The sequence below is a fragment of the Dermochelys coriacea genome, chromosome 1 (assembly GCF_009764565.3).
Source record: "Dermochelys coriacea isolate rDerCor1 chromosome 1, rDerCor1.pri.v4, whole genome shotgun sequence".
Classification (NCBI taxonomy): Eukaryota; Metazoa; Chordata; order Testudines; family Dermochelyidae; genus Dermochelys; species Dermochelys coriacea.
In genome coordinates, this window is record NC_050068.2 from 234,205,915 (window position 1) to 234,220,460 (window position 14,546).

The following is a 14,546-nucleotide window of genomic DNA, read 5'->3' on the forward strand; positions in this document are numbered from 1 at the left end:
ATTCCTCTATTTCTTTAAGATACACTGAGCAGTCCAGCAATAATGTGCTGATGCACCACTAGCAAGAGAACACCAGAGATAAAGTAGTTTCCATCAGCCTCCCTGCAGCCTATATCCATACCACATTAGTGGTGATCTCATCATGTCTCAAATTACGTGGGATTGGGCACAGTCAATCTTTGAATGAGAGATGTCTAAGGAGATGTTAGAGTGATACAGACTATGATATTGATGAATCAGTAGGTGCTACCATACTCTTCCCTATGAGTCATTACTGATCCACAGCTCCATCAGAATGTTTAGGGTAAAGTGCTCTTTTGGATGAGCTGTCAAAATGAAGTCATGACCATTTAACATTTTGAAAAGCCCATGAGTCACCAGCCCTTCAGAGGGTTAGAGGACACAGAGCTTACAATGGTGGTGACTGTCCACCAGTATTCCCAATTTTTCCCCTCAAGCTCTTGACATGATATGAACGTGTGTAATTTTGTTGGCAGGGAAGGGGAGAATGGGTTTTTACCACTTTTACTGTGTTGGATGGTGAAACATTTGCTAAGCAGCCCCATTTTAAAAATGGAATAAATATTTAAAATTAGATACCTGGTGTAGTTTGCAAAAAAATCTCAGCTTTGGTGGCTTGCTCCCACTGAAGTCAAGCAGGACCCCCCCCCTTTTCCATCAGTGGGAAACCAGGTCAAAGCGGAGGGATTTGAAACTCCCATCCACAATATTTTTCACCATTCTCCCTTGTAAATCATTGTTGACATGTGCCAATCAATAGCTGCCATGCTGTATCCCAGAAATGACTTCAATTCATTGACTGACACAGTGGTTCCTAAGTGAACATGAAGGACCAAATTATCTTCTAAATTAATGCATTATCCTCCTCCAAAACCCTCCATAAAACTCTCCCCTTTTGCTATGAGGCCTACGAAAACCTTGAAAATAAGTAAGCTGTTGGTGTGCTGAGATCACTGCCTATCAGGCTGACAGTATCGTCTCACTGTTCTCCCTTTCTCTGACTCTATCTGTTGTCTCTTGTCTTATACGCTGTACATTCTCTAGGGCAGGGACGGTCTTTTTGTTCTGTGTTTGTACAAAGTCTAGCACAATGGGATTCCGGTCCCTAATGCGGACTCCTAGGTGCTACAAGAAATACAAATTGGTAAATAATAACATTAATAATAATAATGCCGTGCTGTCCAAGCACATTGCATTTAGTCATTCAATACTATTGCATGGGTGTAAATCACAACACGATTTGGCTCATAGTTTTGTGACACTCTTTGGGATTATTTGGGATGAAGGGTGCTATATAAACTGTAAATATCATCAAGCATTGCTTGGCCTACAAGGGTGAAATTCTACAATTTGAAGAAATTGATATAGAGATCTGTGGTTATGAATTTTCAAATTTAGGCTGCTTAGAGAGGTAAGACCCAACAACAAATGCTCTCAAATTATGTAGCTAGCTGAGTCATCTTACAACTCGTGACCCTTATAATGATGTTCTCTTTTTCAGAATCTATGTCATTCCACACAGTGATTTGTCTGTTAAATTGAATCTTTGCCTCTAGATAGAAAGATAGATATAAAGTTTATTTTGAATTGTCTTCTAGTGCCTCTGAGTCTGACTGATGTGAGATGTTATTTTGAACATGCCAAAGCATCTGAACAGCTCCAGTCTTTTCTTTTCAGCGTGCATTCCTTGATAAGTGGCAAAGCTTCCCACTCATCAGTCACTCAAAGTGACTGTGGCTGTCAGTTGTGTACAAAGCGCAATCAGTTTGGAAGCAGAGACACCAGTATTTTTCTTCTCAGCTTGAAGCAAACACATTTTGACTGCTAGTCATTCAATTTTAAAGCATCTTCAATTAGGGGCGGAAGAAGATATAAAGAAAACACATCCTAAACACCTCCGCCAGCTAAAAGTAAAATTTTTATTATCTCCCGACTTACCTTACTGCAGCCGTCACCACCGCCTTTTTTGGCTGCACAACAAAACTGCTCATGACTACACATTCACCATACGGGTGAGATTGTGATCCTGCAGTGTACTAAAGTTATCGTTCCTATGAGAGTTCAGTGGGCACCACCACTTTCTTTCTCCCTCTTGTACCTCTGCTACTTGAAGTGTATTCACATACACAGACACACAGAGATTGTAACCAAAAACTTTAGAAATTTGTCACACTCTCTGGAGCCAATGATGAAACCAGTTACAAAATGGAACACTGACTAGGAATGGGAGAAGGAAAGGGAGGCCTGGCAGACAATAGAAGCTGGGGAAAGAGGCCTGGCAGCCAAGGGAGATAACTTAGTAATGTGGAAGTCCGGGATGCTGGAAGCAGGGGTACTGGGGATGGCAGCAGAAGAGGATGTGGCATGATCCAGACAAACTAAGAAATTGGAGACAGAATCTGGAAGAGAAGCTAGAAAGACAGGGCACTGAAAACAGAAGACCTGGTGGCAACCCTGTTGGCAACCTCAGTTGAAAGACCCAGGACTGAGGCCTTGTTTCACAGTTTTGGCAGCTCTGGTGATTGTACTGAGAGTCTCATGGTACTTAGTGTTTTTCTCATAGCCATAGGTCCTGGAACCATGATTTTTTTTTTTTAAGTAAGTTTCTAACCCTCATGGTTGTGGGGAAAAGCTGGAAACTGTGATGCCTAAAGACTCTGACATCAGAAGGCAAATAAAAGGAAGTTAAATTTTTAAAATGCCATGATTTTAAAGCCAACCCCAGGAGTTTTGGGGACCTGCATCATGATTCTTGAATGCTTAGGTTGGGAATATTGGAAAAAGCACCAATTCAGCAGTTAGGGTCAGCAGTGGGACAGCTACACTAAATGTAGACAAAGACAAGCCAGGGTTTGTACTGACTGACCTAATCATGATTTATCCCTAAAACCTCAAATAGTTCAACTGAACCCTGGCTTTCCCTTGAATATGCTTAGAGTCAGCACCAGTACAGCTAGACTGATTGCTGAATTTTGGTTATATCCTGAGTGTAGACAAGCCTGACAGTGAACTACTCTCTCGCTTCTAGAAGTGATCTCTGTGGCTTTGACCGATGGAAGGTTGCTCTGTGAATAAACAGAGGATTGCCCATTTGGCATCTTTCACTAGCACTGAATTAACTTTTACAATAATGGAGGAGCTGCAGACCCAGAGATTTTCTATGGTAAATGCATCATTCTCCAGCAAAGCACACACTTTACTTGCTGTACATGTGATGACATAAGGAAAAGATTAATTCATTCAGAGCCTAGGCTCTGATTTCTAGCTTAGATTTTTTTTCACTCCTCCCTTTCTGCATCTTGACCCTTTCCTCCTCTCTCTCTTTCTCTTTTTATATAATTGAGGTTCCCAAGGGTTTTTCTGCAAGTCCTATTATGATAACTGAGAGGACATCAGCTGCAGAGCCTCTGTGAGAAACAATTGAATAGCTGCTTTGCCAGCAACCTCAGTTGTTTGGGAAAAGGTTGCAAAGTCATGGGAAAGGCTGCAATGCGACTTCTTCATGGGCCTGTCTCAGTGAATCCAGTAGGCCCATGTTTACAAGATGCAGAAAAACAGCTGCTCATGACACATGATGAATCTGAACACAACATCCCCAGTCTATGAGCCCATTGGGTTTGACTTCAATTTCATCTTGCAGAGAGACCTGGACTCTTGAAAGCATATCCGCAATGGAGAAAAACAAAACAAAAACAAATTGGCTCAATGGACTGAACCAGCTCTGAAAGCATTTTGCAGAATAGGGAGGAAGAAGGGTGAGAACAAACCTCCCACTTGTATCAATGACAACCTTTCCATTGTCTTCAATGGGAGCTGGATTAGGCCCTTAGTTTGATCTCTTGGTTGACAAGGGCAACATTCTGTCCCTGCCTTTTCCTAATACGTGTGGAGGTCCCCTAAATACAGAGGAATTAGCAACATTCCATTTTGAGGGGGGATGGGGGACAAGCTGCAAAGAGTCATGGGACTGTGGAGCACTGCTCTGCGGTCACTCTCTCCTCACTGTGCCAAGCAGAGATGCAACCACATTAAAAAAAAATAAATAAAAGTTGAGAGTGGACTAAGAGTGAAACTTCACCAGTCCTGAGGCTGCCCTGAATCAGACATCTACAGGATAATAAAGAGCTGAGAGGAGACATCATCATCATCCCCAGCAGTGGCTGCACCTATGGCAGAAAGCCTTTTGCTTACAGGATTTATCCCTTGTGGTACATGGCTGATGTTTGCTTTCCAACTGAGCACAGAATCTGCGGAAGGCTGAGCTGTGTCAGTAGTAAAATTTAGACTGCAAGTTTGTTGGGGCAGGGGACATTTCTTTACGTTGCCATGTAAATTTACAGTGCTATAAACCAGCAACAACTGCCTCCAAACTGCCTATATTTCATTTGAAACATTATAGAAAAAAGAAAAGGAGTACTGGTGGCACCTTAGAGACAAACAAATTTATTAGAGCATAGGCTTTCATGAGTTACAGCTCACTTCATCGGATGCATTTGGTGGAAAAAACAGAGGGGAGATTTATATACACACACAGAGAACATGAAACAATGGGTTTATCATACACACTGTAAGAAGAGTGATCACTTAAGATAAGCCATCACCAGCAGCAGGGGGGGAAAGGAGGAAAACCTTTCATGGTGACAAGCAAGGCAGGCTAATTCCAGCAGTTAACAAGAATATCTGAGGAACAGTAGGGGGTGGGGTGGGGGGGGGGAGAAATAACATGGGGAAATAGTTTTACTTTGTGTAATGACTCATCCATTCCCAGTCTCTATTCAAGCCTAAGTTAATTGTATCCAGTTTGCAAATTAATTCCAATTCAGCAGTCTCTCCTTGGAGTCTGTTTTTGAAGCTTTTTTGTTGAAGAATAGCCACTCTCAGGTCTGTAATCGAGTGACCAGAGAGATTGAAGTGTTCTCCAACTGGTTTTTGAATGTTATAATTCTTGACGTCTGATTTGTGTCCATTCATTCTTTTACATAGAGACTGTCCAGTTTGGCCAATGTACATGGCAGAGGGGCATTGCTGGCACATGATGGCATATATCACATTGGTAGATGCGCAGGTGAACGAGCCTCTGATAGTGTGGCTGATGTGATTAGGCCCTATGATGGTATCCCCTGAATAGATATGTGGGACAGAGTTGGCAACGGGCTTTGTTGCAAGGATAGGTTCCTGGGCTAGTGGTTCTGTTGTGTGGTGTGTGGTTGCTGGTGAGTATTTGCTTCAGATTGGGGGGCTGTCTGTAAGCAAGGACTGGCCTGTCTCCCAAGATCTGTGAGAGTGATGGGTTGTCCTTCAGGATAGGTTGTAGATCCTTGATGATGCGTTGGAGAGGTTTTAGTTGGGGGCTGAAGGTGATGGCTAGTGGCGTTCTGTTATTTTCTTTGTTGGGCCTGTCCTGTAGTAGGTGACTTCTGGGTACTCTTCTGGCTCTATCAATCTGTTTCTTCACTTCAGCAGGTGGGTATTATAGTTGTAGGAATGCATGATAGAGATCTTGTAGGTGTTTGTCTCTGTCTGACGAGTTGGAGCAAATGCGGTTATATCGTAGAGCTTGGCTGTAGACAATGGATCGAGTGGTATGATCTGGGTGAAAGCTAGAGGCATGTAGGTAGGAATAGCAGTCAGTAGGTTTCCGATATAGGGTGGTATTTATGTGACCATCGCTTATTAGCACCGTAGTGTCCAGGAAGTGGATCTCTTGTGTGGACCGGTCCAGGCTGAGGTTGATGGTGGGATGGAAATTGTTGAAATCCTGGTGGAATTCCTCAAGGGCTTCTTTTCCATAGGTCCAGATGATGAAGATGTCATCAATGTAGCGCAAGTAGAGTAGGGGCATTAGGGGACGAGAGCTGAGGAAGCGTTGTTCTAAGTCAGCCATAAAAATGTTGGCATACTGTGGGGCCATGCGGGTACCCATCACAGTGCCGCTGATTTGAAGGTATACATTGTCCCCAAATGTGAAATAGTTATGGGTGAGGACAAAGTCACAAAGTTCTGCCACCAGGTTAGCCGTGACATTATCGGGGATACTGTTCCTGACGGCTTGTAGTCCATCTTTGTGTGGAATGTTGGTGTAGAGAGCTTCTACATCCATAGTGGCTAGGATGGTGTTTTTAGGAAGATCACCGATGGATTGTAGTCTCCTCAGGAAGTCAGTGGTGTCTCGAAGATAGCTGGGAGTGCTGGTAACGTAGGGCCTGAGGAGGGAGTCTACATAGCCAGACAATCCTGCTGTCAGGGTGCCAATGCCTGAGATGATGGGGCGTCCAGGATTTCCAGGTTTATGGATCTTGGGTAGCAGATAAAATACCCCAGATCGGGGTTCTAGGGGTGTGTCTGTGCGGATTTGTTCTTGTGCTTTTTCAGGAAGTTTCTTGAGCAAATGCTGTAGTTTCTTTTGGTAACTCTCAGTGGGATCAGAGGGTAATGGCTTGTAGAAAGTGGTGTTGGAGAGCAGCCTAGTAGCCTCTTGTTCATACTCCGACCTATTCATGATGACGACAGCACCTCCTTTGTCAGCCTTTTTGATTATGATGACAGAGTTGTTTCTGAGGCTGTGGATGGCACTGTGTTCTGCATGGCTGAGGTTATGGGGTAAGCGATGCTGCTTTTCCACAATTTCAGCTCGTGCACGTTGGCGGAAGCACTCTATGTAGAAGTCCAGGCTGCTGTTTCGACCTTCAGGAAGAGTCCACCCAGAATCCTTCTTTCTGTAGTGTTGGTAGGAAGGTCTCTGTGGGTTAATATGTTGGTCAGAGGTGTGTTGGAAATATTCCTTGAGTCGGAGACGTCGAAAATAGGATTCTAGGTCACCACAGAACTGTATCATGTTCGTGGGGGTGGAGGGGCAAAAGGAGAGGCCCCGAGATAGGACAGATTCTTCTGCTGGGCTAAGAGTATAGTTGGATAGATTAACAATATTGCTGGGTGGGTTACGGGAACCATTGTTGTGGCCCCTTGTGGCATGTAGTCTACAGCCAAGCTCTACGATATAACCGCATTTGCTCCAACTCCTCAGACAGAGACAAACACCTACAAGATCTCTATCATGCATTCCTTCAACTACAATACCCACCTGCTGAAGTGAAGAAACAGATTGACAGAGCCAGAAGAGTACCCAGAAGTCACCTACTACAGGACAGGCCCAACAAAGAAAATAACAGAACGCCACTAGCCATCACCTTCAGCCCCCAACTAAAACCTCTCCAACGCATTATCAAGGATCTACAACCTATCCTGAAGGATGACCCATCACTCTCACAGATCTTGGGAGACAGGCCAGTCCTTGCTTACAGACAGCCCCCCAATCTGAAGCAAATACTCACCAGCAACCACACACCACACAACAGAACTACTAACCCAGGAACCTATCCTTGCAACAAAGCCCGTTGCCAACTCTGTCCACATATCTATTCAGGGGATACCATCATAGGGCCTAATCACATCAGCCACACTATCAGAGGCTCGTTCACCTGTGCATCTACCAATGTGATATATGCCATCATGTGCCAGCAATGCCCCTCTGCCATGTACATTGGCCAAACTGGACAGTCTCTTCGTAAAAGAATGAATGGACACAAATCAGACGTCAAGAATTATAACATTCAAAAACCAGTTGGAGAACACTTCAATCTCTCTGGTCACTCAATTACAGACCTAAGAGTGGCTATCCTTCAACAAAAAAGCTTCAAAAACAGACTCCAAGGAGAGACTGCTGAATTGGAATTAATTTGCAAACTGGATACAATTAACTTAGACTTGAATAGAGACTGGGAACGGATGAGTCATTACACAAAGTAAAACTATTTCCCCATGTTATTTCTCCCTCCCACCCCACCCCCTACTGTTCCTCAGATATTCTTGTTAACTGCTGGAATTAGCCTGCCTTGCTTGTCACCATGAAAGGTTTTCCTCTCCCCCCCCCCCTCCCCTGCTGGTGATGGCTTATCTTAAGTGATCACTCTCCTTACAGTGTGCATGATAAACCCATTGTTTCATGTTCTCTGTGTGAGTATATAAACCTCCCCTGTTTTTTCCACCAAATGCATCCGATGAAGTGAGCTGTAGCTCACGAAAGCTTATGCTCTAATAAATTTGTTAGTCTCTAAGATGCCACAAGTACTCCTTTTCTTTTTGCGAATACAGACTAACACGGCTGCTACTATGAAATAAAACATTCTGAAATCAGCTTGCTTCTATATACTTATGTAAAGCTAGAATCAGTCCATTGTCTTTTATTGTTTGGACTGTTTTAATGAAGAAAACTCTGACATTTCTAACCTACGTGTTAAACTTTTAAAATCTTTTCAAAATGTTTTAGAGAAAGCTAAAACACCCCTAAAATCCCTCCACTCTCCCTTAAAAAAAATTATAGCTGGATTTTTTAATAGGGCTGGCCAGAAATCAGATATCCATCCTCCTGGAAATTGCAAGTGTTCAAGATTTTGAAACCTCAAACCTCAGAATTTCCCTGTGAATGGGAATATTTTGATTCGGGAACATACCAGTGTTGCTGCCGCCTGTCCCAGGTCTCCCTGTCTGCCAGTGCTGCTCCTGAGGGGAATGTGGGGTGGAGCGGGGAGGTTGGAAATCCCTGGACTAATGACAGGAGGGGAGGAACCACTGGACTGATGATGAGAGGGCAGCCCAGGAAGCTGGGTGCCTGTGGATCCTCAGGAATCCCGGACAACCCTCAGGCTGTCTTCTGGGGGTGGGGGAGGGGAGGAGTATGGGAAACCTCAGCTCCCAAGCTCACTGCTAGGCAAGCTACCAAGTACCAGGATCCCAGAAGCCTTGGGAGCCCTGGCTCCATGACAGCCTGCCAGCTGGTGCCAGTAGGTGTTCTGTGGATGCACGGAGAAGCTGGCAGAGGTGAGGATGAGGGTTTCTCCTCAGCATGGCTGTGAAGGACAAGGGCAGAATCTAGCCCAATATTTGAAGGTCCAACAAAGCAGTACTTTGAGCTCATGTGTGCTCTCCTCTGCTTGCTCTTGCGGAAGCAGTCAGCTAAGGAACTGTTCTGAAAAACAAGCTGGAATTATCAGAGCTGCTCACACAAAATGGAAAAGTTACAAAAAAAAAAAAAAAAAAAATAGTAGCAGCTCCACTGGAAGAGCAAGTCCAGGGAGAGCAGGGCAGGATGAACTGAATACTTGGGCAAATGAAAATCAGTAAGAAAAATACCTTTTCATTTTCACATCTCTAAAACGGCATTAAAACACATGGAGAATAAATATAAAGCCCCTTACAAATTAGTTCTAGAGCACCCTGCAAAGCAGATAAAAATGATGATATCCATTTTTCCAAAGCATAAATTGCAGTACAGTGACCTTCCTTGAGGTCATAGACAGAGTCCTGGCCTTAGTCTACACACAAACTTGCACTTGTTTAACATTCAACTTTTATTTAAACCCGGCCAACTTGTATATGCAGACAAACCCATAGTCCTGCTCTAATGAACATTCCCTCTCCATGTAACAAGACGGGATATGTATTTTCAGTTGGATACCCATGTGACTAGTACATTCTTCTGTGTGCAAGTAGTTATCGTGTCTTTCTTCCGCGTCACAGAAGTGGATACTTTAACTGAACTGTAGATACATTCAGCATTTCCCGTCCTCCAAAGAGGCGATATACCTTGTAATCTATCCCTGCTTGTATCTGCAAGTCTTGGTGTTTGTTTGGTAGGGGTAATGGAGAAGGAAATGTTTCCAACTTAGCGCACTCGGAGAAAGGAGTCATAAATCAGCAGGTCAGTCAGGGTTGTTGTTGGTTTTTTTTAACTTTAAGGTATTATGTTTTCAATACAATATGTCAATAGATTTTTTTTGTGTGTGTAATAATTTATCCGGAATTACTACAACTCTAATAAGTTTAGAGAAATTTGGCTCAAGTAAAATGAATCCTTTGTCATAAATAGTTTGGGTTCATTGCTGAAGCCTAATCAATCAATTGTTCATAAGTCAAACAGCAATCCCAACTTAGTAGGAACATTTCCATGTCAATAAATCTAAGGCAGTTTGTTTAAAAACTCTAGAACCTGTGAGACAGAAGCCTGATAGACTAGTTAGGGCAGGATCAAAAAGCCTGAACCCACAGCCTCTGTGGCACATTTGACTTTCATGTCACAACCTTGTTCCACCAGCCTTAACCTGTTGTAAAAATCACTGACCATTTTGAGTAATCCATGAAGTAGAGTGACCAGGCCACCATCTCCATTTCCTTATAATGAATAAGCTATTTTTCCCCTCTGGAACTGTTATTTCTCTCTGCCACTAACTGTTAGATTATTCCATGGAAAGAAAATATTTATTTTTATTCGTAGTAGTATTCATATTTTTAAAAAACTTTATACCTGACCCGGCTGTTTCCACGGACTTCACTGGGAGTTGGATTGGGCCCTGTGTCACTCAGGATTAGAGTGACAGTTCTTTAGACAGGCAGAAGCCAAGGAACCATCTCTAGAGGAATGAGATGTCTCCATCTCTCTTCAAACCTTGATCTCTGTGATTTAGCCTAAAAAAGGGTGCCAGCTTGGATAGTGTTTTATGTGAAGTAGGCACACAGGGTAATTTGTGCCCTCACTGACTTCAATAGCGTCAGGATTTCATCCGAGGTCCCTAGACAATGGGTTGAGACAGGCCACCAACTCATTTCCTAAGCCAGCAGCATGTATCAGATAAGTAGTGAGTTGACTTTCATGTACTACTGACTTAGGTCAGGGCTCAAGAGATAAAAGGCTCTATATCTCATCATCAATCTGTGTTTTACAGTACCCTGGTGAAGACGTATTTCATTTTTACACTCTACACTTAAAAGAAACAGGGTCAAATTTTTATTATTATTATTTGCAATTTATTCATTGTTTATAAAACAACTTCCCCTCTTACTCTTGGCTCATAAATAGAAATTTAAAACTAAAATCTGGTTCCTCTCTCTCTCCCTCTCATCACTCGGTCGTGGTAGGATTTCTTGTATTGTTTTTCAGACTTTTGTTAAAGATGCAGCAATAAAGATTTTTTTTTAAATCTCTCCACCGACACAAAGAATTGCATGCACTTTACAAAGAGAAATCATAAAGGGCCAGTTATTCAGCTAACATAAATCAGTGTAGCTCCACTGATTGTAGTGGAGTTATGCTGTTGTAAACCAGCTGAGGATCTGGCCCATAATTTTCTGCAATTGAGACTGAGGAATTACAGAAAGATTTGGGCAGAGAAATCCTGATGCTGTTGAACAAACAGCACACTACAGCATCTACTTACCACAGTGATTTGGAATGCTTTATAAATTATTACATATCTAGCTACTCAGAGATTGTGCCATGGTTGTAAACCCATGTAAACTTCAGATATTTCTTTACAAACAAAACACTAAAACCTCAATTTATTACTCAAGGAAAAGTCTGGGCTCAATGATTTGTATTATTAAAAAAACAGGAGTATGTGCAAGTACACATGCACAACACGCAAGAAAAATTTTTAAAAAAGAAATACAGTAAGTAGTGTAAAGAGATATATTTTTAATACTACAACAAAAAGAAAAGGCAGCTGAGCTGGGTCCTGATCCAAACCCCATTGAGGGAACTGTATTACTAAGCATAGTGTCAGGTTGCAATGGTATCACCCCTATGAGTATTGCCTTTGCTACTCAACTCAAACAGCCTGGGAGATTGAATGGTTTATGTTTATAAGATCCCAGACCCTACGCTCCTCCTCATGCAAACCCTTATTTAAAACTCCTTTTCACTGCCAAGTGGAAATGTCATTCTTCTGACAGGAAGTATTTAAAAATATATATTCCATTCCCAGTTTAAATTTGCATCAAATTCAGGTTAAAACCAGTCCAAGGGTATGTCACGGTATAGGAGAGATGATGTCTTGTTAGAATGTGTTAGCTACCACATTCTAATTAACATGTTCTAATATTCTAGAATAGACAAGGCAATGTAGACTTTAACACATGCCAGTGGGTTGAGTTGAAGTGTAAAGAGGTAGAGTCTAGCAAACACAATCTACCACCACACCTTTAGTCAAGACCAGAAAACCCTCTGATACCCACAGCCACAATAGCATGCCAAAAGAGAAGGAATTACAAATTCCACCTCTGCTCTTTTATTACCATATCCAACCACAGCTTTTCCCAGCTGTCCACATTTCTCACCTGACATACTCAAAAAGGAAAGATACCCTCCAATACCAGCAAAAAACACCATCCCACCTCCCTCATAAAAGTTATAATACAACAACAGTCCCAAACATTTTGGCTTCATGTAAATACAGAATTTAGAGCCACGGGATATTGTGCTGTATTTTATATGGTCAATGAGCATTCAGAAGTAGGAAAGCAACAGACCTCCTCAGAATGCCTCGTCAAAAAAGGCAGTCAGGCATCCACCTCTCTCTGTCCATACTTCCCCAAAAATAAAGGTGAGAAGGAGAAACAAAGAACTGTTGAAATTAAGAAACAAACTTTACCAAAATGTTCAATCCTCCAAAACAGTGCAGGATTGATTTCAGTTTTAGATCAAGATGGCCAATGACAGTGGTAGTCTGCCCTCTCCTATTTGCCTCCCCACCTTTCAAAAGGAAGGTAAACTCAGTTTCCTTCTATTGTACTTTACCACCAGATCTCAATACCTAACTAACTATGCCAGTCTAAATTTTCTTCTCCATTAATCTCCACTGTAGTCACTAAGAGCACGATTTAAACTTTAATTCACAAGAAAACCCACCATAGTGTTCGTGATTTTTTCTGGGTTCAGGTTGACATGCAACATCTTGAAATGATCATGTGATGGAGCATAGCAATGCATTTATTACAGGCCAAGGTATCCTCTGATTTACACACCATACTACCTTATTGATTTTAGTGAGGCCTGCAACAGCTCATCTAACAACAGCACACAGCCCTGTATCTTGCACACATTTTTAACCAGTGCAAATCATCTCATACCACATAAAACCAGTTGCTATGCAATGCTGAATATTAAATATTAAAGATGGACCTGAGGTATGAAGATTGGATCTGGATCTAACCTTCCCTGAAAGTTCAAGGCTTTTTGAATCTAGGAGGCTGAATCATCTAATTATAGAAATCAGACCCAGCCACAAATGTCCAGTCCCAAAGTTTCTTCATATGTTGGGGTGTTTGGATCCATCTCTACCAGCATGTACAATCAGTGATTTTAGGCACTAGGTGATGTGCACTGGAACATCAGAGAGCAGGAACAAACTTTTACCTTTTAAATATAATATGCTATTGACTCTCAGAGCATAAAATGTATACTACCATAGGAAGGAAGATGAAGAAACAAGATTAAATAATAAGCAATAACAGGTGAAAAGGAAATATAATCACATCCATAACATTGTGATACAAGAGTTAGCAACCTTTTTCACTGATGGAGCACGCACACAGCCACTTGTGACCTCACCTACTCAGCTGCTCTCCAGAATCCTTTCGCTGGCTCTTGCTTCAAATGAGTCCCTTCTAGAATTATTAAATGATTTAGACTGTTCTCTTGATACCTAAGGGGAACTTGGCTGCAAAAGACGGGGCAAAACTGTTTCAGCAGAAGACTCAAGATAGAATTGGAAGAGATCTGAAACTCCACACCCAAAAATTGCAAGAGACACTAAAGACACTTTTGTGGGGCATGCGCCGCAGGCTGAGAGCCACCTTTCCAAGGTCTGATCCTGCAAACCCTTACTCATGTGAATGGCACTCTGAAATCAATGGTGCTTCCAATATGAGTCAAGTTAATCACAAGTGTAAGGGTTTGCAAAATCCTACTCTTAGCGCTTAATGGCAAGTAACATCCTTATCCATTTTCTTAAAATACAATACCAACATCTGTCTGTATAGATTCTTACAAAGACTCTTGCTGTACTGAAGGGAGTTGGAAGAAAGAAGGGGAAAGTGAAAATTAGGAATTATAGGTAGGGTGACAATCTCTGACCTGGATCTGTTGCTGAAGAAGGTTAATTTTGTGTTGCTGCTGCAGAAGCTGCTGCTGTTGTCTTGCAATCTGTGGAGAAATTGCAAATGTAAAATTTGTACCATCATTCATGGAATTGTTACAAAGGAATTTCCCACCTTTCTTAGTTCTTGACACCACTCTATTAAGCTAGTGACATTGTGGGGTGTGGGTGGTAGCAGCTGGATGTGCTACAGAGGCAGGAGGCTCACATTTGTGCATCATGGTAGAGCCAGTTCATGAAAAAGTGAACCTCGGGGACAACACAGTCAGTACTGATGGGAGGATGGGGCGTAGAGTGATACAGGAGTCCTTTCTCGTTAGCCAATTTATAGAATCATATTGCCACTGGTCTTAAAGAATACTGCTTGCCTGCCCCTCTCTGTTGGTGGAAGAGCACTTGGGAAAAGACATCAAATAGGAGGAAGAGGAAAAAGGAGCAAAGAAGAGAATACATGGTACATCTATAGCACCTACTATTCAAGGATTTCCAAGAGCTTTACAAATATGAAAAGCAGTAGGAAGGCATTATTATCTACAT

General features: G+C 42.2%; 1 protein-coding gene across 16 annotated transcripts in view; it reads right to left on the reverse strand.

Moving 5' to 3' along the window:
- The window catches only part of SOX5 (SRY-box transcription factor 5), a 394,764-nt gene that overhangs the window by 155,283 nt on the left and 224,935 nt on the right, over window positions 1-14,546 (reverse strand). For all 16 annotated transcript variants that reach the window (XM_038386648.2, XM_038386652.2, XM_038386640.2 and 13 more), the window contains exon 6: window positions 13,988-14,056. In XM_038386648.2, the coding sequence (XP_038242576.1) occupies window positions 13,988-14,056 (69 nt within the window). The remainder of the gene's footprint in view (window positions 1-13,987; window positions 14,057-14,546) is intronic.